Genomic DNA, 27,761 nt, shown 5'->3' with positions numbered 1-27,761 from the left:
ACAAAAATCCGTGGAATGTATTTCAGATCATAGTCTTCCTTTTCATGGTTATGACATGGTATCTGTTATTTTCATTTCACAGGGTTCTCTTCCTTCCTGCTGCATGCACTCGAGATGGATCCAACTTCATAGCCTGGTAGCCTTGTAAGCTGGCAAGTTCCTTTTGGTTTTCATGCTTTTTAACCCTTCCGCGAACATGGTCATGGCCATTATCATGCTTGTGATGGTGAGCGTACTCAGTTGCGCCATGATGATGACGATGGCGATGGCTAACGTCAAGCTCATGATGACCATGATACTTTTTCCTTCTGTGATGGTGAAGATGGCTTTCTTTAGTATCATAATAGTAATCCTTCCCTTTCTGTCTGTGTGGCTGAACTCTACTTTTCGTTGAACCATGCCTCTGTTTAACCTTCTGCTTGTGACGCATGTCATCAATGTCCTCACGATCACCGCTTTTCCTATGTTTCCCTTTCGTTCCATTCTTTTGATCTTCACATCCAACTAAGGCATCCCACCAGTCATATAGAGGGTCAAAGATACCGTTTTGATGCAGTAACCAGAGAACCACCACCACTGAAAATTGAATTCTCAGGTGTAAAGTTATCTCCCGATAAATAGTTTTAGGGATTCTCTTCAGCAATCAATGGCATTAGGACAGACAAAATTACCTATTGGAAAAATTGCAAGGAAAAGCCCAAACATCACGATCCAACTAATGCAAATATACTGCATATGACAGCCAAAATCAAAGAAGCCCGAACAACTTTTCCTGTAATATGTAACAGAACAACCCCACAACGGAAATCTGAGGAAAACATTTCTGATAAAGAAACCCGACAGCCATGTTTGTGACTGTGGTCAACACCATAATCACATATATCACTATTATCAAAATGTCGCAACAATACGGCCAAAATAAAAGCAAGAGAAAACGGAAATTGTCATGACATTTTGAAAATATCGTCAATTTCAATTTCTCGCAAAAAAATTGTGATGTTTTCCATAGATGTTTAAAAACTCTCTTATAAATTGGCAAAAAGAAAAAAGCGCATGATTTCATAATTTTTCTATTATTTTACGTATGTTTTTATTTTTTGGCACAAGTCAAACGTATATGATTAAAGAAGCCTCATCAGTTTTAATCGGGTGGTCTACACTTTGTGGCCAGTGGAGGAAGGAGGCACGGGGCTAGTTTCCAGGTCTCTTCTTAATAAAGCACAGCTTGCTTTCCTAGCAATACGGTTCTCTACCTCGGTGTTCCAACTGGTCTGAGTGAATGAAATGCAAATATGTGAGAGGAAAAAGTCTGTGGACATGTAAATTGAAAGCTGGTTTGTCATGGCTTTGGGAAGGCTTGAAATGGGCATGGGACGAGATCAGACATTGTCGAAAGATCTATTCTGAATTCGTTGGTGGTGAAAGGCTCTCCTGATGTGAGCAGGACCCTTCAGCCTAAATAGAAGGCTCTTTCGGTGGTCCTGTGTCAATTTTGTTGCCTTTTTTATTCTCTCTGTAACATCGTATTCTTTCTTATCTAAGCAATAAAAGGCACGGGAGCCCTGCTCCCAGCAATCTTGCATCGGAAAAGAAGCCTCGTCAGCAGCGACGAAACAAAAGACTTATGTAATCAATATGCAAAATATATCAAACAAAAACAAGAAAATCAAGCAAATGCAAAAGGGATAATATGCAGGACGATTTAGATACCTGCATGTCTTCCCGGTCAAAAAACCAACCAGGTTATCCCAGAATGAACGCCACAAGCTTTTGACTTCCCCAAAAATGCCTTTTTCATCAGCATTAATTTCGGAAGGGATCTGCACATGTTACATTCAACTATCGAGAATAAGTTCGTTCCAGGGCAATTACAACCTGCAGATGGAGATATTTTCCAGAAACAAAAAAAAAAAAAGGAAAAGGGGCAACGAGACTAGCACTGGTTGCTGCTCCTGACATATCTAAAGAAGGTGCTTTCTGCAGGATAGTAATGGACGTAATACTCCAGGTAGAACCAGTAAACTTAAGAAAAAGGTTGGCATAAAATAACGTTAACACTTAGATATAGAAATGCCAACAACTTGAATTCGAAGACCGAGCTATAGGTAATGAGAAGGAATAGTAAAGGAAATAGTTGAAAACAATGTTGTAAAAGGTGTAGCGTAAAGTTATTGGTCGGGCTGACCTATACACCGTATCGTAACTTATCGCAAAAGTAGCATAGCGTATTGTAAAATTATTTTTTTAATTTTAAAAAATATTTAAAAATGTAAAAATAAACAAAAATAATTAAAATATGAAAAAATAAAAAAAAATAAAAAAAATTGTATTCAAATATAAAAAAGATCATCATACATAAGAAACTTTCATGTGTATCAACAATAGTGGAGAAAGCATCTTCCAACAACCCCAAAATCACCCGACAGCATGTCAGATAATCTCAAACCACTACTGAAATACAAGATACATTCCAAAACCAGTCTGTAGAATTACCTAATAGCAGTTTGCTTGAATTTTTTGTTTCTATGTGAGCAATCGTGTGTATATAATATATATATATATATATCTGGCTATAAGTATGTATATCTTGTACGTAGGTTCTTTATTCGTTTTTCCTTTCACTTTTTTGCTTTTCTTTCTGCTTTTTTGTTGCTCAGCCTGAGCTGAGCTAGTCATTGGCTAGTTTCAACGGCTAATTTTCTCACCACTGGAACAAATGCAACAGCTAGTTCCTCTTTTCTTTTTTTTATGTTTTGCTTATTCCCTTTATACATAAGTAGCCTGTGGTCCTTTGTAAGGTGTGTGGCTTGTGTCCTTTTTGTGTACGTTCTGATACTTTAATACATTGCATGTTTATGTCACGAGTGTGCAAAGTCTGGTCTGTTTCTTCAAGACTGTATGAGGGAGGGAGGTGTCTGTTTTAGCTCTGATTTACATGGAACCTCACATTATTTGGACAGAGGTGGATGGCAGGATGGATGTGTCTGGATGGATGTGTCTAAATGTTCAAAAGAGAGGATTTAAAACTTAAAAAGGCAATGGAAAACTTGGGGAACGGCTAACAAAACAGGGATTGTTATTGAAAAGACTCATGTGTATGTGTGTGTGTGTCAGTGTGTGTATGAGATCACACATATAAATGGCTGGTGCTTCCCTTTGTCGAATATTAACGCAGCCACCATGTTAATCCAACTATTAACTAAACTTAAGTCCACAAAAAGCAGGAGCTAAATCCATGCGGTACTTTAAGAAATACCTGGGTCCCAGTGTCGATAATTGTCCCAATAGTAGTGAATTGGCATTCTGCCCTGTCAACTTCTTTAAAGTCACAGTCCTTCAGAATAGCTGCACCATAGATAAACAATTCCAATCCAATAAATAAACCTTTTACATGAATTGCAAGAAGCAAGTCACTTAGACTGCAATATTTTATTAATGAATATGTGTCTTTGCAATAAATGAAACACTCCAACCGGTGTTGTATGTACTGTTCCGTATTACACAATACTCATCTTACCGTACCATGACTATGGAGCCTAAAAAATCATAAAAAGCTGTTCAAAGAGCACAGACACGATGGCTTATTTATTTTGCATTTGTTTTGGTATTTGAAAGTAGCTTAAGTTGTTAACAATTAACCATTTCTGGTCAAAATATATAGGTACTGTAACAGATACTTTCACTGTTGTGTATTCGCTGCTTTTTTTTTTGCATTTTGTAGTCCTTCTAACGCGAAATTTACTCCTATTTTGTAGTTAATACCATTTTCTATCATAACTCATTTAATTTCCATAACTTTGCTCCTTTTGTTTGTCTGGACTTCACCCGAAAAGCAAGGTTCTATCCCGACATGTGGACCATAACGGTAAACTATTCGTAAACTTATAGACACATATCCGTCAAGCTGATTTATTGATGAGGAGTTTATCAGAAATTCCTTTAAGCGTTTTCTTGAAAGTTATAGGATGCATTAGTTAAAATCTAAACAGAAGTTCCACAGGATAAAGAAAGAATGCATGTTACATTTTTAATAGGATTTTGTACTGAAGAGCCAATAGTTTTTAAACATATAAAAGAAGGAACAGATGTGAATCCTTGGACTTCAAAGTTTGAAAATGTTTTTCTTTTTCAAAATATCAGGTCATTATCTTGATAACACTCAATATTTTACCTTAATATAAGGTAGCCTAGTTTTTTCTTTAATCTATCATGTTAGTTGTGGGTAGCCTAGTTTTGTCCTTTTATTTATCACAGTGGCCGTGTCTATGTTTATATGGAGAGAGAGAGAGACAGAGATGCTCCCCTTTGTCATTAATTAGATGGTTGATGATTTGTTTCCACTTAAACATTTGATTCATGTGCATGGAGAACCTGATTAAATAGCATTTCCGTGTTACATTTGTGAACCCTATCTCCATTATGACTAATATGATCCATGCAATGTTTGTTCACAGATTTTCACTGACGATTCGATATCAAAGGGCACTGCACATGAAATTTAAATGGTCAATAGAATATAAAGTTCTTATTCCTATGGAAATCCCACCTCTAATAATTCAATATTGATCTTTATTGCTTTGCCAATTATTCTTTCTTTTGGGTGCTCGTTTTCCTTCTAGTTAGCCCTTTTTTCATGTTCATCTTTTCATGTTCCTGTCGGAGTTAACATTTACATCTTCAGGTTCGCATTCAGAGAGAAAAACAATTTGATTTTATAATGTGCGTACGTCATGGTTTTTTCTTTCTTGATTTTGCTTATAACATATTTCCAGTGAAATGCGTTTCTCATGCAGAACTTATGCTTCCAACATTTTCGTCTCTTTCTTAGTCCATTATGCGATGCTGTAGTTCTTCATTTAATAGTTAATACATAATATTTGCCGTTGCACTTGAATTCAATGATTTCCTTGTTAAAAATTAAATGCTTAGCTTTTTTTTATAATATGTTTGCAGCGTCGACCTTTCACGTAGATATTACTATTTGGTCTATATCATATAACATAAAACACGTTTTTTTCTAAAAAAAACGCAATAAATTAACTGGTCATTTAAAACTTCAAAAAATTGCATTTTTTTGAAAAAAAAATGTTAAAAACGAAGTTTTTTTTCAGTTTTTTTAATGTCCAACAGTTTTTTTTATTTTTTATTCTTTATGTGTTGCAAATCTACTTATCTTTTGATGTTTGTGTTATTAATTTCTCATTATTTTATTTTTTCTTATTTTTAGTTTTTTGTTAAAATTTTTAAAAATTTACCATATTTTTTTTATTTTTTTCAAACTCCAAGCAGTTATTTGTAACTATCGTATATATCACTTGTATGCTATTTACCACTGCACTTTTAAGTTTCATTTGTATCTACCTACCTTTGCAATCATACTTTGTGGCTTTGTTAGTGGTTGGTCTCAGCTCAAATGTACGGCCAGCAATTTCTCCAGGCCTCATTATGAAGACTTGCTCCTGTCATAATGACAAAATTTGGCTAAATCAACACAAGGCATCAGACATAAGAACGAATAAAGAGAAATGCAGCAAAAAAAAGGTTTCTGACACTGGGGAAGCAACTGGCTGTAGCTTGTGGCAAGCCACGATGGTTGACTTGAACCTACTTTACTAAGAGAAGAGACAAACGGGAAAGACGGATGACAGAAACCAATCCTTTCAATTGAACACAACACTCATTTCAACGAGGTTCTTCCATCGATCTTGCCCCGCAAACAAGAAAACATAAACCATTCATTTTTGCTCTGGCTTCACTTTCATGGCTTTGTTCTAGTGTCACAAACAGAGAACATTCGCATTTTTTCAAAAAATGCCAAACAATGGAAAATAAAGGACAATGAAAGAAGGAACAATCGCGATAAAAGCAAAATGTCAACATGAGGGAAAAAAAATATTTTTATCTTTTTCACATTTGATCGCACGTTTAGAAAATGAATTGTTATATTAAGATTTTATTTTTTAATTATTTGAATTACGGAAATTTTCCTAAGAAAAGTCTCACCAAGAAAAACTCGAGATTGGAGAACGATAATTTGTGAGGATGTTTTGCCCTCGTTAGGAAAACAACACACGACGTATCCCACTTTTTGGTTCAGCGGCATTAATACCATCGAGTGGTTTGTAGCTCACAACGTTTTCCCCCTTACAATCCACAATTCTTCAGCAATACCACCTAAACAATGCTGTATCTTTTCCCATGCATTGTAAAATGAGGACAGGAACTATTTGTTTTCTTTTTTTAAGCAATGAAAATGGGGAGACTATGTTCCTGATAGTGATTGAGTTCAAGATTTATCTGAGGTTTAAGTTATTATCACATTTCATGGATTATATGTCTAGTACAGATACTGTCTTAACAAACCTTAAAAAGTTGCCAATAGCATGTTGAACTCGAGTTAACTGGACGAATGTAATCTTCTGTTCTCACATTTCAAGACCCTTTTGGGTACCTAATCTCATTTTTTACGTGTGGATCCATGCGATGTAAGGATAGAGACGCAACTGCCACAGTCATGCATGTAAAAAGACCATTTATCTTGGGTGCCTACTCAAAAGACAACATGAAACAGAAGCAGCATGGATTAGCAAAGTTTTGCCATTTCCAATACAGACTACTTCCAATAGCTACAGAAAATGTTTAACAAACATTATCCAAGAAAAAGGTACCTCCATTCTATTGATGCCTCCAGAGCAGTCAAACTGACAACAAGGGAAAAAAAGACATTTAGATCATCAGGGAAATATTTTACTTTTACCCACGAATAATGACCTTCTGAAGACAATTTAAACCATTAAGAGAATCTAAAGATTCTTGCACTAAAGAAAAAGTAAGGATATCTTGAATACATTTGACTACTAAAGGAGATTATTCTTCGTAAAACTTTAAAAAGAAAAATTCCAAAAAATAGGTCATCCTGGTTTTCACGGTGTAAAATATCTAAGCTTACATCATGTGAATATCCTCTCGACTTCTCTACTTCGACCTCTACTCTTGGATAACATTTAACCCCGTAATTGTGAAGATCAATCAATAGCACTAGGATTCCAGCAAATATTTTGCCCATTGTGCTACATTCCTTTCCAAATTTCAGTTTATGCTATTGAATGAACGTAATTTCAAAAACTGGAAATCCTAAACAGTATGACCATGTGAAAACCATATGACAAGATTCTCTTGGCCATCTTAAGCAAGAATAGCAACCAAGTCTGCGTATTTGGAAGAGCCGCCAGTTTCTTCATCTAAGGATGCTATTTAATGAACTCCCACAGGGTGGTTCAGTGCAACAGAGCTCCTCCGAGAAAAAAACATTTCCTATTGCAACTTTGTTAGTCGTACCAGTACAACCCTGATGAACTTCCCTACTACTCACATATTGAGCTGACAGAAAGGTTGAGGGAAACAGATACTGAAACAACATGACAAATAAAAATATGGTAGGAAGACTACAAAGCATATGCGAAGAAGGAAGTGAGAATCAAAGTAGGAACCAGTGGACAGCAGTCAGAAATCATGCTTCTCCTGAAAATGTGTTTGAAGAACAAGAAGCTAGTTCCTATAATGTCTTAGGAGCATCACAACACTGTTAAATAGAGTAGACAAGCAAGAAAATGAAGTTACAAGGAGGCAATGGAATTTCAATATAAAGAAATAACAGGAAATATTCATCTAACCAGAAAAGAGATGGCACTTCAAATAGCAGAGTGAGAAAACCCCAAAACTTGGAACCAGGACAAGCCCATATCTAGTTTAAACGTATCAAAGTAGAACTGCCTGCTACAGTCTAAGGGGCAAAATTTTTGGAACACAAATCATAAACAAGTTATGAAATTGCACTAAAAAATAAGCAGAATTCTACATACATAAGGAGAAAATGCAAAGTCATCAACCAAGCAATTAAAATTTGAACATTAAATACATCTAAAAAGTATAAAATTTATAACCCATGTTCAATATGAGTGAATGAAAAAGGACAAGACTACCCCCCCCCCCCCAAAAAAAAAAATAATAATTATCATTTCAAATTTTTTACTCAATACATATAGATGCTATAACTGTGAAACTGGGCCTAGTCATCTGCCTAGGCAGGTAGGTGGAAACTAGGTGCCTAGGATGGGAAACCTAGATAGGTCAAGCAAAAGAACATAATTCTTCGAGGTTCTTAACTCTGGACTTTTATTTTTTCTTTTCCTTATTGTGTTCATTGACGCGCAAGAGTTTCAGAATTCTAATCTCCCTTTCCTTTTTCTTTTTTTCTTCTTTTCTGTTTCAAGTGGGAGCAACTAGGCCCCATCTAGGTTTGTTGATGAGGTCTACCCACTAAGTTTGCCTAGTGATTAACCAAATAGCACCATAATTACAAGAATAAAATTAAAACTCATTCAAAAAGCAAAAATACAACCAGATCACATGCATACTGTAGAAACACGAACCACGTAGAGGAAGAAGAGAAAGAACACACGATGTACGTGTAAAAACCTCTGACGAGGGAAAAAAACCACGGGAAGCTCTACCTAGGTGCACACACGCAACCCTAGGAGAGAGAGAAATCTATTTCACTTAATTCAACACTTATACATAAGTGACAATATAAAGAGGGAGAGAGGAGAAGCCGCCTAGGGTACCGAGCTCACCTCGGTACCCGCGCCCCATAGAACCAGGACCAGATATGAACCCGGTTCCCACAACAACATATTCTAACACTCCCCCTCAAACTTGGCATACATGTCAAACATGCCAAGCTTGCTAACATTCTTTTCGAATGAAGAAGTACAAAGCCCTTTAGTTAGGACGTCTGCAACTTGATCTTCAGACTTTATATATGGCAGAATCAGCTCCTTTGAGTCAATGCGTTCCCGGATAAAATGACGGTCAATCTCCACATGTTTGGTCCTGTCGTGTAGAACTGGATTATTGGCAAGATTAATCGCAGACTTGTTGTCACAGTACATCTTCATTTTATCTTCCAGTTCTACACCAATATCAGTCAAAAGAATCTTCAGCCACAGCATCTCTGTAACCCCCATTGCAACAGCCCTGTACTCAGCCTCAGCACTAGACCTCGAACATACTTCTTGCCTCTTACTTCTCCAAACAACTAGGTTACCTCCAAGAAAGATACAATACCCTGTAGTGGACCTCCTTGTGTCAGTGCAACCTGCCCAATCTGCATCTGAGTAGCCCTCAATAGTAAGTTTGTCTTGTCGAGTATACAATAGTCCTTTTCCTGGGTCATTCTTTAGATATCCCAACACTCTTTCTGCACTCTTCCAGTGACAATCCGTGGGAGCATGCATAAATTGACTTAGCACATTTACCGCATACGTGATATCAGGGCGAGTTAGAGTAAGATAGATAAGCTTACCGACTAGCCTCTGATATCGCCCTTTTCCTTCCTCATCCAGAATAGTGCCCGTCTTGATACTTATCTTAGTCCCCGACTCCATAGGAGTAAGATAGGGCCTACAACCAAGTTTACCTGTCTCCTTTAGTAAGTCAAGAGTGTACTTCCTTTGATTCATAACCAGCCCTGTCTCTGATCGAGCAATCTCTATCCCCAGAAAGTATCTCAGCTTACCCAGATCCTTGAGGTCGAATTGTTTAGCTAATCTCTCCTTCATCTTTCTGTTTTCTTCTTCATCACTGCCAGTGACAATCATATCATCAACGTAGACAAGGAGAAGACTCACCAGACCATCTCTCTGCTTTATGAATATGGTATGATCTCCATTTCCTTGCTTGTACCCAGTAGACTTCATAACGATCCTTAGTCTCTCAAACCAAGCTCTAGGCGACTGCTTCAGGCCATACAAAGCTTTCTTGAGGTAACAACATTTTCCCTCTTGAACATACCCGGGAGGCATGCTCATATAGACTTTTTCCTCCAGATGGCCGTTCAAGAACGCATTTTTAACATCAAGCTGGTCCATGCGCCACTTCCTGTGCACAGCAAGAGCAAGAATAACCCTCACGGTCTTCAACTTTGCAACAGGGGCAAAGGTCTCAAGATAGTCGATCCCATACTTCTGGCTGAACCCCTTTGCAACCAGACGAGCTTTATATCGATCTACAGTGTCATCAGGTTTGTACTTCACGTTGTAAACCCACTTAGAGCCAACTAAGTGTGTCCCTTTAGGGATATCAACAACTTCCCATGTTTTGTTCTTAGCTAACGCACCCATCTCCTCCGTCATAGCATGTAACCACTTGGGATCATCCTTAGCATCATCCACCGACCTGGGAATAACAACTTTGGATAAGGTTGTGATAAAACACTTGTAATTTTTACTGAGCTTAGCATAAGAAACAAATCTTTGAATAGGGTGAGAAGTACATGACCTGGTGCCTTTGCGTAAAGCAATGGGGAGCTCTTCATTCGATGGACTTGGGTCATCCGGGGAGATCACAGGATTGGGATTGGTTCTATCCTCATCACCAACATCTTCCACTGTAGCTTTCTCCTTTCTGACATAAACCTGGCCAAACAAGTGATCCCGGGCAACAGTGGGCTGAGCATCCACCGTGACCCCTTCCATATGACTGCCCTTCTCATTACTGACCGTGACCGTGTCAATCACACTGGGACTAACCTTGTAATCCAAAAACTCCATAAACTGAATCAGCTGATTAGAAGAATACTCTTCCCCTTTGTTCCCAAGACACTCCCCCTGAAGAGGATTCACCGGAAAATACGACTCATGTTCATGAAATGTGACATCCCTCGAAACATACACTTTGGAAGTAATGGGATCCACACATTTGTACCCCTTCTGAGTGGAAGAGTACCCCAAGAAAACTCCTTTAATAGACCGGGGATCGAGTTTTTTGAGAGTAGGGCTATGATTATGCACAAAACAACTGCACCCAAAGACACGAGGAGTAAGAGGCCACGGATTCTGAGTAGGCCACAGGGTAGAATAAGGAGACTGACCATCCAACACCCTAGTAGGCATACGGTTAATGAGATGTGCACTAGTGAGAAGTGCATCACCCCAATACCGCTTAGGGACATGACGTTGGAACATAATGGCCCGGGTAACATTCAAAAGATGACGATTTTTTCGTTCAGCTATACCATTTTGAGGAGGGGTATAACTACAAGAGGTTTCATGAACAATACCCTTGCCTTTCAAGAAATCATCAAGAGATTGGGAGAAATATTCCCTTGCATTATCCGTACGGAAAGCTTGAACAGTTGTATGGAATTGAGTCTCAACAAAGGCAACAAAGTTTTTCACAACTGCTGGAACCTCACTACGTTCTCGCAACAAGTACACGAACGTACATCTAGAGTAATCATCAATAAGCGTCAAAAAATAGTGACAACCACCACACGTGGGTACTCCAGAAAGACCCCAAACATCGGAATGAACTAAGGCAAACGGATGAGTGGTTTTATTCAATGAAATAGGGTACGAAGCCCTGACATGTTTAGCCAATTGACACACTTCACAAGCGAAGGAGTCAATGGAGACAGAAGCAAACAAATGAGGAAACAACTTCTTTATTAACGGAAAGGGGAGATGTCCAAGACGCTCGTGCCATCGCAGAACAGTAGATCTATCGTTCACACCAGACAAGTGACCACTCGTGGCAGAAATCAATGCTGAAGCAACTTTTACCGGCAGCCTGTAGAGCCCATCAGTAACCGAACCAATCACAATCTTCTTCCCCGTCACCAAGTCCTGCAGGGAACAGTGATTAGCAGAAAAAATCAGATTACAGTTTAATTCTTTAGTAATACTGCTGACAGAGAGTAAGTTCACAGGAATATTTGGAACATGCAGGGCATTGTGGAGATGGTATTTGTTCAATAGGGACAAGCTCCCTTTCCCAGCCACAGAGATAGAAGACCCGTCTGCCATAGACACGCGTTGCTTGCCAGAGGAAAGTTGATATTCTTGAAAGAGTTTATAGTCCCCTGTCATGTAGTGAGTGGCTCCACTATCAACAATCCAATCACCAAGAGAAGGGTTACCTTGATCAGTCGAGGCAACGAGGGCTTGGGCTAGCTGAGCCCCTTCAGACGTGGAGGACTCCTCAGGGGTAGTAGATAGGCGGCTGATGTACGCCTGTAGCTCCTTGAGTTGATCAGGGGACAGCTTGGACTTTGCACCACTAGAAGGATTGCTCTGACTGGAATCAGACACAGAAGGGCTACGCTTGCCAGAGGGAGGACGACCTCTGACCAGTCTCTTCTCGGGATGAAGATCCCAACAGAAATCCACCGAATGCCCCAACTTGTTGCATGAGTGCAATGCCGGGCAGGACGCTGCCCAGTCCCTGAGGCACGGCTGACAAAGGCAGAAGGGCCATGACCGGTGTCAAGATGCATCACCTGGCGACGTTGTTCTTCAGACTCAACACGAGCATATACTTCCTCTATCCCCGGAATCTCATCACCATTAAGAATCTGGCTACGAATAGACTCAAATTCATCCCGCAGGCCTCCCAGAAACAGAAACGTACGGTCCATCCATTCCTTTTCCCAGTAGAGGGAATGATCTGAACCGCACTTCCACTCATCAGTCACATGATAATCTAGCTCCTCCCATTTGGTCTTCAGGGCAGCATAGAAGGCAGCAACAGACAAATCAACCTGTGTCAGGGAGTAAATACTGCGTTTAATCTGATAGGTGCGCAGATGTCTCTTCTTGCGACCATACATCTTTGCAAGCACAGTCCACATATCGAAAGAGGTCGGCTTCCGCAGAATGAGGGGCTGGATATCGGAGGACACGGAGCTGATAATCCACACCTTCACCTGGCTGTCCTCCAACGCCCACGTCGCCCATTGAGGATCAGATTTGATGGGCGCAGGTTTGTCGCCAGTGATGTAAGAGAGACGCCCACGGCTAGTAATCCCAATCTCGAGAGCGGCAGACCAAGATAGGTAATTGTCCTTGGTCAGACAGATGGAGGTAACCTGGATCGGCACGTTCTCAGTCTTGGAGGCGCTGCCCGCATCAAGAACGGCATCTTTTTGAGTCTCCATCGCTTCTTCCATCACAAACAAGCACACAGCAACAAGAGGCACAGAAACGGAGAGGTGACGGCGGCGGGAATGAGGCAGCGGTGACGGAAGGCAGGCGACGGCGCAAAACAGAGGCCACCCACGGTGGCAGAAACCTAGAACGGGCCGAATGGAGGACTGCGGAGGCGCAACCAGCGGCGGAACGGAGGACGGCGGCGGCAGAGCAGGGCGACGTCACAAGGGCAGCAGCGGCGCCGGAACTTCAACGGCGTCGGGCGACGAAAAACTTCCACGTCTAACGATCCTCGGGAAACAAAACTCTTCTCCAACTTCGATGGCTCTGATACCATGTAGAAACACGAACCACGTAGAGGAAGAAGAGAAAGAACACACGATGTACGTGGAAAAACCTCTGACGAGGGAAAAAAACCACGGGAAGCTCTACCTAGGTGCACACACGCAACCCTAGGAGAGAGAGAAATCTATTTCACTTAATTCAACACTTATACATAAGTGACAATATAAAGAGGGAGAGAGGAGAAGCCGCCTAGGGTACCGAGCCCACCTCGGTACCCGCACCCCATAGAACCGGGTCCAGATATGGACCCGATTCCCACAACAACATATTCTAACACGTACTAAGATAAGTCAATACAAAAGAAGCCTATATACAACTGTTCCTTAAGTTTTGATCAAACTAGATGACGTACCACTAAACTGTAAGATGCTTCCAAGGTCCCAGTATTCTTAGAAATAATTGTAGCAGTACCAAATTGAGCAAGTGCTTCAAAAGTTGGGATGCTAATGTTCAGTATATCACCAGGACTCCTGAAGATCGGAGGAACTGCAAAAATTAAATTACATGTCCTGCAGGCAAGCAGCATAACCGCAACAAGGAAGCCAAAACTGATATCTAAAAAACAGACAAAAGCATCAATGTGATAAAGATCCTTTGCCATGAAAATCTGCTTTGCAAATATGTCCTACCATATTGCACCAGCTTTTCATGAATCTAATGGTTTAAGAATATGTGTTTCTCGGATTTTTCTGGGATCTCTAAAGAACTTTCGATCATTTTCATGAGATGCATTTATTAAAAATGGTCCAAGTAGAAAACTGTGTGAAAGCAAGAAACAACACCTAAGGCAGTCACTTGTGTGGACTTCCCCTTACATAGGCACTTGAGGAACAATGAACTCCGGCATTGATAGAACAGTTCATCTCTTATCTGGTTTTATCTTAGATAAAATGAAAAAAATCCAAATGTACATGCTGCCTTTATTCTAGGTTAGGCTAGCTTACTGCATCCATAGTAATATAGCGTGTACGTCACAACACCTCCATAACCTTGTTTAATGGCTCTTATTTTCTCTTGAAGACGAAGCTTTTGCGTTTAGTCTCTGCAAGGGAACATTTTACTTACTAATTTTCTATGCGTCCTCCCGTCCCTCTTTTAAATTGGCTGAGTGGTGCACTAAATACTAAATAGCTCTATAAAATTCAAGAACCACAGGTTAAAAAAATTTCTTTTAGCCTGAGGTGTAATGTATACCTTAATACAACTGTGAAATATTCAAAGATAAGCGTGCTCTTGTTCCTCCTCCAAAAGTAAAGCATTTTTTGGAAATATTCCAGTTTTCAATTTAATGCTTAACCATTTCTCATATTTCCTTTGAAAAATCTGATTCCCCATTCCTTTCTTAACATCCATATAAAATAACTTAAAGAAATATATTCATCCTAAAAAAGAAATATAGCCGTACTTTAAATCATGTAAATAAGGGATATGCAACATATACAATCATTTGGCAGACATTAGGAACTAAGAAGTGATGGTCACATGTTTCATTCAAAAAAGAAAAAGAGAGGGAAAGTCCTACATAATCTATCATTACCGATGAACGACATAGTGGACATCATCAGCATTAAGTTCTATCAGAAGGTTTGTGCTAAGAACTTCAGTTATTCCAATAGAAAAGGTGTGTGATCCTGCACTCTGCTCAAATGCAATAAGAAGCGAAATCAAGCCTTGTCCCAACCGGATAAAATAATTTGAAACGAACATTGAATGGTCTATAGAATGATTTACCGGATGCTGGTTGATTCTTTCAAATCTTTTCTCCACCATAAATTGTGGTGGCTGTCCCCTTTTTATTCGACTGGAATCAGACTATTTGAATATTATAAATTTAGTTAACAAAAATAACCTGTAAGTGTTATATCACACAGAGAAGTGCATAAAGTTTTTAGGTGAAAAAAAGAAGAGGACATCCAATGCTGGGTAAAGGTAGCATGAGATAAACAGGGGTATGAGGAAAAATCTTCTAGCAACTTTTTCGTCCTTCAATGTCCAATGGGTACGTGCAGATATAATTTAAAGTATATGTTTATTCAAGTGGTAAATACTTTTAATAGGCAACACCAACAGGAAAACAGCATGAGAAGAAGAGCGTGTGTGCAAGCTGGTGAGGAGTATACACTATACAGAGTACGCCGAGCGTGAGGAAATTCTATGAGCATAATATTCCGACCATGTGCAGTCAAGGTTCCATTTGCTTAAGGCACCAGCCAATATCATACAGCTGGTCGTTTTAAATTTCCAGTCCTTACATTAGAGAAATTTACAAATAACCACTTTTGACATATTCACAAATACATATAACTAATGTTTGAAAAATTACAAATAACTGCTTTAGTTATAAAGTAATTCACAAACGAATTCTTCATGAATAAAAAAATGTTTAAATATGCTTTACAAGACTAACTTTACCCTAAAAAAGGTGACTTCTGCAAAAAAAAAAAAATCACAACTACATTTTTTAAGTTGATCACTCCACAATTTCACAAAAAGAAAAGTGAATCATGAGTAGAGCAGCCAAAAAATGTGGCTTATGGAAAACTCTTTACTTAAAAGTGTTTTCTTTTCATTAGGATAAAATCGTCTTTTAGTTACATTTTAATGTTCTTGATTCACGAAGTGTGTGTTTGTGAATTATTTTATGAATATCTAGACAGTTTTTTGTAATTTTAAGGGTTAGTTAGTTCTTTGTAAGTGCATTAAAGTTTGAACAACTTATTGTAAACTTCACTAGATTTTGTGGAATATGTCAAAGAAATTGATAATATATTAGACAAGAAAAGTCTTGCAATGTGCAAGCAGAAAGAAAGAATTGACAATGTACATAATATACTTCAATAGTATATAATGGTAGGGCTCCCTAGAGAGAAGAAACCTACCTCCCAGAAGTTCCATAGCTGATTATGCAGACAACTCCAAAATGGTGAACGGCAAAAGTCAGGTTGCCTGTTGAATGCTTCATAGCTTACTCCAATTTTGTTGCATTCTGTGCCATCCAAAGTAAAACGTACCCTCTCCAAGAGCATCCACATTGAGTAGTTCCCTCCAAGAGTGTCTAGCTGGACAGAATTCCCCTAAAGAGAACATAAGAAAAATCTATCAACACAAGTCACATCGTAAAAGAGAAGATGATAAGCTAGAAATCCATAATAAAAGACTCCATATCATGCAACTTTTTTGAAAAAAAAAAAAAGCTTGGAATGATGTTGATCTGTTAATGCATTGCAACTGTGAAATTATGTTATTTTTCAAAATTTATAATTGTAGAATTTCATTCCTTATTTTGTGTTTTGTTGTTTTGACTAGAGACAAGTACATTTCAGTGACACTTGTTGCTTGAACTAGCTATTGGAATTAGACAACAGCTACATCAAGAGAGATCTGCCCCCATTCTATTGTGTACAGATACGGGACTTTCATCACATTTTATGTCATGATTCTTCTTTGCCCAACAACAAAGCCCTTGCGTTTAAGCTTCGCATTGATGTGTTTTAAATATTTTGCATGTTTGAGCTAATGAAGCTCAATTTTATGTACCTTTGCCGGCTTTACTCACATTTTGTGTATACCTTTCATTGAAAATGGCAGATAAAATAGGAAGTAGGAACATACTCTGAAGACATGTATATGCATGTGTGTGCAACTTCTGAGAACTGCCATATAATACCACATTCAAGCTTCTTTTCCAATGGGAGGACACTGGACAGGACATGAATGATAAGAGATGACTAAATTATAGATCCCTAAAGAAGTGTAGAATTCTGTTGAATTGGAGAGTCAAATGATAAAACCTGTTTAACTTAGACCCTTGCTAAACAATTTTTTGTTTTTTCTATTTGAGGCACTGTCCAAATCTACATTAACTCGTCGAGTTGTTGGATGAATTGGATGCCCTTCATTACCAGATAACTACCTGAATTTGACGAGAACATAGGTGAGGACTGACCTTGATAAACACCTGATCCAACCTGCTGACAGAACTAAGCAGATTAGAAGCATGCCATTGCTGCTCCTTATAAATATTTAGCGGCCCTATCTGGTTAGACTGGAATGTGAATATTTTGGACGTTGAAAGTTGAAACAATAGAACTTGGACATCTTTCTGGTGTTTGGATGTAAAACCAGATAAACAAGAGACATGGAAAACTGGAAAAGAAATAGAAACTTGAATGTGCTTCTGGTGTTTGGACATAAAACAAGGAAAGCAAAACCAAACAGAACTGAAAAAGAAAGGGAACCAAGTAAGCTTCTCAGCAGACAAGAAATTTCAAGGAGTTGTGCCGTAATACAGTCAAAATGAATCTTCTGTTGGACCTGGAAGATCCAACTGAAAATCCATAACTTTTGCTCCGCACCAGAAATAAATGTTCTCTCTCTCTCTCTCTCTCTCTCTCTCTCTCTTTCTCTCTCTCTGTTGTCTGATTCTCACGCACACATACACATCCTAATGCCAATTTAAAATTGATTACATGAAACCCTTAGCAGACCCATTAGGTACCCTGAGCTTCGAAGGGTACCATATCATTCAGGAAAATAATAGATATTTATGGATTAGAAACCAAACAACCAAACCAGAAAAGAAATTAAGTATTAGCAATCAAACAGGCCCTAAATAGTCGTCGCCATTTTAAATATAAAAAAGCAAAATAAAGCAACCAAGAAACAAAAAGTTCACTTCGTTGTTGGATTACATGGGCATACCTCCCTTGGAGTTACAAGATAAAAATTCTCAAATGATGGTATACTAGTGTAACCAACATAATCACCAACAAGGTTTGCTCTCAAGAGGTTGTCACTTGATACCACCATTTTCTTTTCAGGACCAAGAACCACTTCCTGACACAAACAAAAGATATTCATAATAAATTAAATCAAGACAATCTAGAAAGGAAATCTTCGTTTTACTGCCTTAAAACTTCGATAATGTAACAATTCAAGAGGACCAGAATGATGTTTTCAGAACACCAGCAAAAAAACATTGATATTTAAATATTTTATTAATTTCCTTCTCAAAACATTAGTACCAAATATCTGTTTACCATGGAAATGCTAAGCTTGTTCCACCAGTCCTGAATAGTATCCCACACAAAATGGATACAAATTACACAAGGGTAACTATATTACTATGAAGTAATGGGTAACTTGGGATTCTCTTAAAAAGGATATTTTTCACAACAAAAATGAAGAAAAGGAATAGCATGCTAAGTATGTTTTCATCTGGCAGGAATTAGAAAACTACTGGGAATTCCATTTCTTGTGATTGATCTGATAACATATTCATCTGGATGTTTGACATCATTGATACCACTTGGAATGAAGCATGACTTGTGCATCTCCTTTCTTGATTTAGCTGGACGGAGCTACCATTGACTTGCCCATAAGTAAGAAGAGAAAAGACAAAACTAAGATAGTCTTGCAAATGCTAGACTTGGTCTGGTACTAGTGGTACCTAGCAATGCCTCACTTGTTTTGGCCCATCTCTTATGCTTTCTTCACAAGCAGCTTGGGATGTTCGTGGCAGTCATATTATTTCAACTGCATAAAGTGATTTTCCTAAATGACCTTTTCAAACCCCAGGAAAAAAAACTCCGTTTGGCAAAATAAAGATTGAGTGCATTGTCTCAGTGATTCTGAAGAATAATACTAATATAAGCTATTACTGCATATTTTACACCACAAATGGTCTTCTAGATTTTCAAAAAATATGCAAGATAAGACAAACATATCCCTGCATGCTAAACTATGAGACACAGCCTGATTGCCTAACTTACCGATTTCCTAGACTGCGTCTTCACTTCAACATGGATACTGAAGTCTAGTGACCATTTTCCTACACCAAAAATATGAAACCTGTAGAAAAGTTAAAACATGTCAAATTAGCACATATAGCAATTCCAACAGTATTACTATGTCAGTCCTTTACAAGTCCAAATATATGATGGCACATGCTTGACTTTACTTACATTGTATGTTTTAAAAGTTTTTTTAATCAAATATTGAAACTAAAACTCCTAAACAATTCTCAGCTTGATGGATGACATTAAGAAACATAAGGCTAAACTGCATACCAATCTCCTGGAAATCTGAGACAATGGGCAGTATTTGCTTTTCCTTTAATAATTGCAGCAACTACCAAAGCAAGATAACGGAATTAGCATGTGATATGTCTTGATGATAACTGGCAAAAACAGGCTTCTTAAAGTAAACAGGCTTACAGGGGCTTCCACATTTGTGAGGTACCCGTGCATTTGGTCCACAAGAGCAGCAAACTGGCTATTCATAGACAAAGAAACACGAAGCTCAGAAATGCACTTAATTAAGGAGGCAGCATGCCAAGTTCAGGAGAACTATATAATAATCCAGATGGCACCTTAATTCCGGGCCCCGGCTCAAAGAAGGCTCGAAACTCAAATTGAGCAACTTTAAGTTCATGATGGACATAATTTATTCATGGGCCACATTGTACTTCATGTGCATGCATGCTAAATGCTGCATTTAAGAATAATCTCTTTCATGATGACATAATCAGTTCTCTGCAAAGTTATACATGTGAATGCATGCATGTGTTTCTTTACATCCACAAATACGTATTATATTGAACTATCAGTATGTAAATAGATTAATAGGTTTTTACGGCAGTTGTACTCACATCAACTCATGTGGTCATTCAAAAAATTCCATGTTGCAAACAATGGAAGAAACCAACCAAAATCATCCATTTCTTTCTATAACAGTTAATGGACATCCTAAATCAGGCACAGAAAACTCATTTAGGCGGTCACCAGGAAGAGATCACAATTGCAAGGACACGGCCTCACAAACAACAGTGCGGTGGGGTGCAGATAAATGTGTTCTAGGATACACCCGCATAGCCAAGTTAACATTGTAGAAAGTTCCAAATAGGATATTGTAAAAAAGGGACTTACTCAGAGCAGTGTTAAAAACAATGGAAATGAAAAGGCAAGAACAGCTTAACAAACCTCAGTTTGCTCAATGACGTGTCCATTTTCATCACGCAACCTAAAAAACATTTTAGGCTAAAAGAAAGTTAGTAGAAGAAAAAAAATCATGATAAATTTCATGAACTCTGCATGTACAGAGAATGCATAAACTTCTAAATATTCATTTGCCAGTCAAACAAGAAATGTGTTTAACTGATGTACTGGACAAACACAGGAAAAACATGAATGAACAAAGCATTAGCAAGATCAATAGAAGTCATACAAGCATTAAATACTATAAATACTATGTCCTGATACTTAAGGAAACTACAAGTACAAAAAAAGCTGTTATTTTGCACAACTCCACAATAAGATTGCAAGTGGTAGCTAAAAACAGGCGGAACATACAAGTAGCCGATGTAAATATATAGAATACTAAGCAGGTATCATGCATAATACATTAAAATAGCATCCAAGCCATAAGAAACTATCTCCACAAGATTGCCCTATGTCACATGGTGTGGGGTGAGGGTGAGGGTGCGGGTGCGGGTGCTGGTGTGGCAAATTTCAGAAAAACATGGGTGCGGGTGTGTGTACATCTATAATACAAAGTCACATCCTAGATTCCAAAATGTATAGAATTCTATTTCTTCCATGTAATATACGTACTCTGGTGTCCGATTTCAGGTTTTACAATCTTACTCATAACATAAGTAGGTATTATAAATTTATAACTAGATAAATATCCAGCATATATTACATATGAGACTGATTAAGAAAACTGGTACATGTATAAAACTTATAAGCAGCATATATGTATACACACACACACACACACACACATATATATATATATATCAGAATTGATTAACAAAATTTATGCAATTAATACATATAAGAAAACTTGTTCTTGGATTAAGAAAAATTATAAAAAGCGACAACATATATGACCAAATGGTATATCCAATATGTAACATTATGAGCAGCATATAAAATCTAATATTAAACTGCAAAAGTATCAGTAAAATACTAAAAAAAGTATATCAGATGCAGCAAAACAGAAAAAAACTGAAAAACATATGGTATATGCAATATATAAAGTTTTGAGAAGTATATAATATCAAGTATTAAACTGCAAAAGTATGCAGTGAAATACTAAAAACAGTATATCAAATGCAGTGAAATACTAAAAACAGTATATCAAAATCAAATGCAGCAAAACAGAAAAAACAGAAACATCATTTATTAAAAAAAATAAAAATTGACAAAATGGACCTCAATGAGGTTTGACCGCACCAGATTTGCATTGACCACACCCGGTGTCATGTCGGAGGTGCACCTGCACCAGAGTCATGTCGACTCAGGTGCTTCTGCTATTTTGGTGAGTCTGTGTGACACAGGATTTACCATTAAACATTCTGCTCATTAAAATCAACAAAAAAATAGATATTACCAATTCACGAACAGATAAAAATTGAATATTTCTATCTCTTGTTTTCCACATTTGGGCTCTTACAGTTGTAAATAATACGTTAATGTCCTTGCAGTCAGGTCAAGGCTGGATGCTAAGCCAAGTATGAGTATAGAAAATGTGCAAGACAACCCCAGTGGGATATGGTAATTAGTATATTCAGCCAAGGAAGTGTACCCTTAAAGAGGAAACCTAGAGAGGAAACTTTTGTAAATTTTCCAACATAATACCTTCATTAGGGCTGAAGAGACCGAACCCAATTGTAAAAGATGAGAATATCTAGAAGCAAAAGTTTTGTGTTAACAAACAAAAATGATAAATTATCTTTGAAAACCATTCAATGTGCCTTTTTAGGATATGCCAAAAATTAAATGGGGTTTGGATGTTATGACATCAAAAATGATAAACTCCATACTTGTTAAGAAATGTAAAAAGGTTTGGAAGGACTTGATATAAATTTATGATTTTCTATTTGATTTATTGAATACTACTAACTAATAAGGAAATATTTGATAGAAATGGTTTGACTGATGAAATCGATGACAATGATGAACCTCACATCAATGATGAGCCTGAGGTCAGAGATAATGATGATGTCAATGTCAACAATTAAGAAATTTGGAGAACTTAGAATTTACACTGATCGAGGAAGAGAAAACAATCAAAGATTTTATGATACAACAACTTTTAAATTCTACTCTAGAAGCAAACAAGTCAATTCTTAGAAGGTCTCAAAGAATTTTCAAGGCCCAATAGGTTTGTTTCCTATGAATACCTTTTTCCTAGATATAGATAATGTCTTTTGACTATACATGCCAAAAGAGAGCCATCTACCTACAAAGAAGCTAAGCGTAGTTCTCATCGGGTAGAAGTTATAAATGCAGAATAGAAGCTCTAGAAAAATCCAAAACATTAAATGTTCAAGATTTACTAAAGGAAATAAAAGAATAAGATGTTGATGGTTTACAAAATCAAAAGTTCATGGAACCTTAGAAAGATATAAAACAAGCCTAGTCGTCAAAGGTAATTTCATGAATATGGCATAGACTATTAAGAAAAATTTACTCCTTTTGCTATAATGACCACTGTTAAGAGCCTTGTTGCTATGACCTCCACAGGAAAATCGAACATTTATCAGATAGATATCAAGAGCACTTTCTTGAATGAAATTGAAAAGGATTAAGTCGATATAGAGGTCTCTTTGCGTATGAAGGTTCATCTTGGTTCATCTTGGGAAGTTGCTCTATTTGAAAAAGCTCCTTATGGGCTCAAATAGGCATCAAACAAATGGTTTGATCAATTTATTAGTATAAGGATATTGGTATTTAGATCATACTATTCTGAGTCTCTGACATAATTTTCTGTGAGAAGAATACAGATGCAGGGATCATTACATTAACATTATAAATTGATGTTATGATGATCACAGGAAGTGACAAGAAGGGAGTTAAAGCAATTAAGTTTTCCTTAAAAATAGATTTGAAATGACTGATTTGGGATGCTTCACGTATTTTGGTATAAAGGCTGTTGATTATGATAGAGGGTATCTCCTATCCCAAAATGAATTCACCTCAGATATCATTATTAGTTTTCATTTTCTAGATAAAGAAGATGAAACTCCTTAAATTGTTGAACTAAAGATGAAGATTGACGATCGTGCGCCTCTTAAAAAACCTACTATTTGGTTGGAGCTCTCACTTACCTAAGCATAACCCAACCATGCATTGTGCATGCCATGCATGAGGAAAGTCAAATTCAACATAGTCCTGCTCTTTTAAGTCATTTTGCTAGAAGGCTCTACTAATATCCAGTATCTAGTATCAACAATTGAAAGACAAACTTTTGGCATTACACACTACAAATCAAAGAAATACCTATATGACCTAAGAAGGCCTATTCTAGTTTGTTTTTGTCATTTACAGCAAGAATGATAAGTGAATGAGAGAGAAAAAAAATTACCTATCACTTTACTCTTATCTGAAATCATGGTTCAGATGTCTTTTTGCAATTTAAGAGCGGAGATAGAGAAAGCATAGTAAGCCTTAGATAGGCTGCTTCCATTTATATTCATAGAAGTCGTTCCAATGTGTTAGTCATCCACTCATCTATACCTAATTGCTTTATAATTTTAAAAGATAATTCTTATTGGTTTTTTCTCTACAACTTGACAAAGAATCCACTCTCATGCCATCTGCACGTATAAAGCTCCACTATCTTGCATAGGAGCCATCAGAGGTACCTAAGAAACCAACTATTCTCTTGTATATCCAACTATTTGACCCATCTAACATCTTCAAACTATTAAGTGCACTCTTCTGGCCCCCACTCTATTCTTGTCACACAAGCACATTTTTGGTGAATTTAGCAGAACCATCCTGAAGGTTAATTGCCAATAAAACAATTAAATGTCTCAAGTCTCAACCTTTAGGTATGTCTGTCCATTTTGTGTGTATGTTTATGCTTGTGTGTGTGTGTGTGTGTGTGAGAGAGAGAGAGAGAGAGATGAGTCAAGATTTGACTGGTGTTCTTGAACCTCCTTGCTGAAGTCTTAGACACATTAAATGTTTTCCAATTTGCAAAATAAGATGGAGATTCCAAAATATCCAACAAATGACTGCAGCATCCAGCAGACAAATCATCACATCCAAAACAAAATAACTTGCCTTGAACAACCTCCAACAACATTTGGACCAGCTTCAGGTTCACATTTTCGAGTATGGACATAGAGTTCCTCAGGTCTGTAAGCAACATCCTGAAATTTGTACAGATTTTTTACGCCATAAACCTAATTGCTCAAAAACAAATAGACACGTTTTGAACAAACATACAGTCTTCATTAAGGTAATGTTGGATAATGATGCTGGTATAGAAAACAAGCAATAGAGACAGATGAAGCATTTCCTGGTAGACTTGTTAGAATTTAGGAAAAGAAGAAAAGATTTGGCAGTTTGTGGCAATCCTCAAATCACTAGGCACATCATTTTCACATTAAATTGATATGCTGCTATCCTGTGGCCTTAAAGGTCAGACATATCTACCAATAGAGCAAGCAGGAGAAAACATAAAAGCACATTCCAAGCTGTACCCCACATTTTCTCTTTGAGAAGGATGACAACACCAGAACCGTGATGGAAAAATAAGGCACACTCAAGTTTGAAACAAGGCCATGACTTATGATGATCTGATGACGATATAGATGATCCAGGTTGCACTTTAAAGTTTAAAGCTTCTTACACCCACTTTGCAGCCTTAATCTTATTCATGTCATAGTGGGCCCTAATAGAGGACCATCATCAATCCCATGCAACAATACCAGTTCCTTGATCTGTGCAATCTAGATGAATCGATCAAACAAAATTTGGAGAATGGTTTGGCTTTGGACAGAGTGGCTGCTGAAGGTACATGATAAAGAAGCAGCAAACTTTTAATCTACTCTCACTTCAATAAGAATTGTCAAAGTTTAATGTGGGAACCTTGTACTGAAAACTTTTTAAGCTGAGGTTGGTGGAGACAACTATAAATGAGATTGAAGTCTGGGTCAGGGGTGAGAATAGTCTGGAAGAAGGGAAGTCTGTTTGTATTTCTTTTGCAGCCTCTCAGATAGAAATCAAGTGGGTTGGAACTTTTTTTGTAACAGATGTTAGTGGGAGTGTCCTAAGCGCTCGCTTGGAGTATCTGCAGAAGGAACTGGTATTTCCAAACTCTGCTGCGTTTGACAAAAGGCCTGGTCTTGGTTCAGGACTGTTGTCAGTAGTCAGAATGTGGGAATGATATCAAAACAGTGTGCCCTTTGATGTTTGACTACAACCTTGACAAGCCAAAAGTAACTTTGCTTCCCAATGAAAAATAATATTTTCATTTGTCAACAAACCATGAATCCAATATTCATTCAAATTTCATGCTAACCTAGTTTGCAAGTATGGTGCAAAAAGACAACTCCAGAAAAATCAATTATTTACTCTTACCCGTATATATGATATCTCGTAAACAGCATATACTGCAGATTTTTTAATTGTGATTACGGGTGATTCCTTGATAGTTTGAACCTTCCCATTTGAAGTGTTTTCAGTCTCCACAAGTTCTGCCATAATAGAAGCCTCTCGACCAGTCTGTCCAAGCAGATTGTCAATCTTCCACATGTATTACACTTGGTAAGACCATGAACTAACATAGATATTGTGCCATTCAAGAAAAAAGAACCCACCAGTAGCATGACAAATTCAAAAAACAAGACTTGATAAGCCGATCCCACAACCAACTAACTACCAGAAAGGTGAATTTATTATTAGAAAAGCTAAGACTCACTTGTATTTACTCTATCGTATTTGCGTATCTTGCAAAAATAGTTACAGCTGCGTCAGTTGTCGACTCTGTACACCAGACCTTTAGTCCCTCAGATCCTCGTCAGCAATTGGCCTTCTCGCAGTTGAAATATTCAAATGTTTTTATTTTACAATCCAAACCAGGTTCCCCTTGACTTCGAAATCATGAAAATGAATCATACTCACAGCCAAGAGGGAACAGAACAGAGAGAGAGAGAGAAAGTCGCGCGTATATGCGATAATTGGAAGAGTGAAGAAATGTTCGGAATAGTTGTAAGGGTCTCGTGTGAAACGGAACTTCCTTATTCTCCGCTCAGACAACCAAGAGACGATCGTCCCAGACAAAACCCTAATTCTAGCTCACATATTTCGGAAATTAAAGGAGATAAAGAAGAATAACGCCGAACGCGGTTCTGGAGCAAGAAGACCAGGTAAACCTCTCCATTAGTCAACACTATCACGGAACTGATATTGTGAAATAACAGAAGCACAAAATAAAGAATATCAAAACGCCAATGCTGAAAAGAACTAGCCACCAACCGAATCGCTAGGGACAGCCACATCGATCACGAGCTTTTCATTGCACTGCAAATCCTTCGCCGATGACTGGTCACACCGCTCGATCTTGGATTTGGCGATAATCTGCAGGGCAGTAAGCTGCGAAGGGAACGAGAACAACAGGCCCAGGAGAAGAAGGAGGCAGAGGAATCCTCGACAGTGAATCTTCGCCATCACATCTAAAATCTCCTTGCAATCCGCAATCATAAACGCTTCATGAATTCGGTACAAGTGTAAATCAAATGAAAAAATAACGCAACGAAGAGGATTTCAGTTCTAAACGATTAAACGGAACTGCAGAAACAAACGATCAGAATTTTGGATGCTGATGACATGAGACTCGATTCTGCATGGAACCACGAGTTCGCATGCAGTTTCCAAAGAAATTTAAAGTCATGGAAGAATCATTCTGGATGTAAACCTATGCAACGTGATGACGGAGAAAGGATTTGCTTCTGGACATAACGAAATTGAAGGCCGCTGGAAACAGTCATTTGTACATTCTCCTCTTTCTCTCCTCAGAGATAACACGTCATTCGCCTTCAAGCATAGGATCCGAATACACAAGAGATCGAGAGAGAGAGAGAGAGAGAGAGAGAGAGAGAGAGAGAGCGCGATTACCAGATCCAGCGAGGAAGCAATTGGCAGTTGCAGAGAAAACCGTCTCTAACTCGTGCCTGTCTTATGTGAGTGGAAGTTATCGGGCTCGCGTTGAGGTATTTTAAAAGCGGCAAAACACGCGGGAACCTTTTATTACATCGCACCTTGATCAGTTTTCATTTGGAGTGCTTACAATATCATTTATTTAAAAAAGGACATGAACCAATTATGATTTGCTATGACACCATCATACTACCGACCGTAAACTGCTTAAACTTTTTTATTTAAATTAGGGGTGGTTCTACCGGTATATTTAGAGTATGTTTGTCAAAAGGCTCGGTCAACATTTCAGTTTTATAAAGTTTCAAAGCATCTTAAACGGACACTGGAGAATATATAAATTTGTATCCAAGTATTGTCATTTGCTTAAAGGTAAATGAGTTACGGCACCTATAAGCACGGTGTTCATGATGTTGCTATTCTCAATTTGAAAATGTATGAAGCCGACCACCGTACGAGTCATTTAACGTGAGGATAG

At 37.9% G+C, this 27,761-nt stretch overlaps 1 protein-coding gene across 1 annotated transcript; it reads right to left on the bottom strand.

Annotated features, from left to right (window-relative positions):
* Positions 1–76: 76 nt before the first annotated feature.
* LOC116247556 (protein HAPLESS 2) lies at positions 77–27,278 on the bottom strand. Its single transcript, XM_050075909.1, has 19 exons — positions 27,245–27,278; positions 26,606–26,835; positions 25,709–25,852; positions 24,407–24,495; positions 20,312–20,351; positions 19,547–19,604; positions 19,400–19,460; positions 19,103–19,181; positions 18,033–18,167; positions 16,211–16,405; positions 15,063–15,143; positions 14,869–14,969; positions 13,684–13,801; positions 6,669–6,701; positions 5,366–5,459; positions 3,257–3,345; positions 1,711–1,820; positions 672–772; positions 77–576 (listed from the first exon to the last, which is right to left on the bottom strand). Exons 2-19 carry the CDS (start codon positions 26,828–26,830, stop codon positions 77–79), a joined length of 2,253 nt encoding a protein of 750 aa, XP_049931866.1. The 5' UTR covers positions 26,831–26,835; positions 27,245–27,278.
* Positions 27,279–27,761: the final 483 nt, after the last annotated feature.

This window comes from Nymphaea colorata, chromosome 2 (assembly GCF_008831285.2).
Source record: "Nymphaea colorata isolate Beijing-Zhang1983 chromosome 2, ASM883128v2, whole genome shotgun sequence".
NCBI lineage: Eukaryota > Viridiplantae > Streptophyta > Magnoliopsida > Nymphaeales > Nymphaeaceae > Nymphaea > Nymphaea colorata.
The sequence above is the reverse complement of the archived record's forward strand: the minus strand, read 5'-3'. Positions and strand labels throughout refer to the sequence as shown.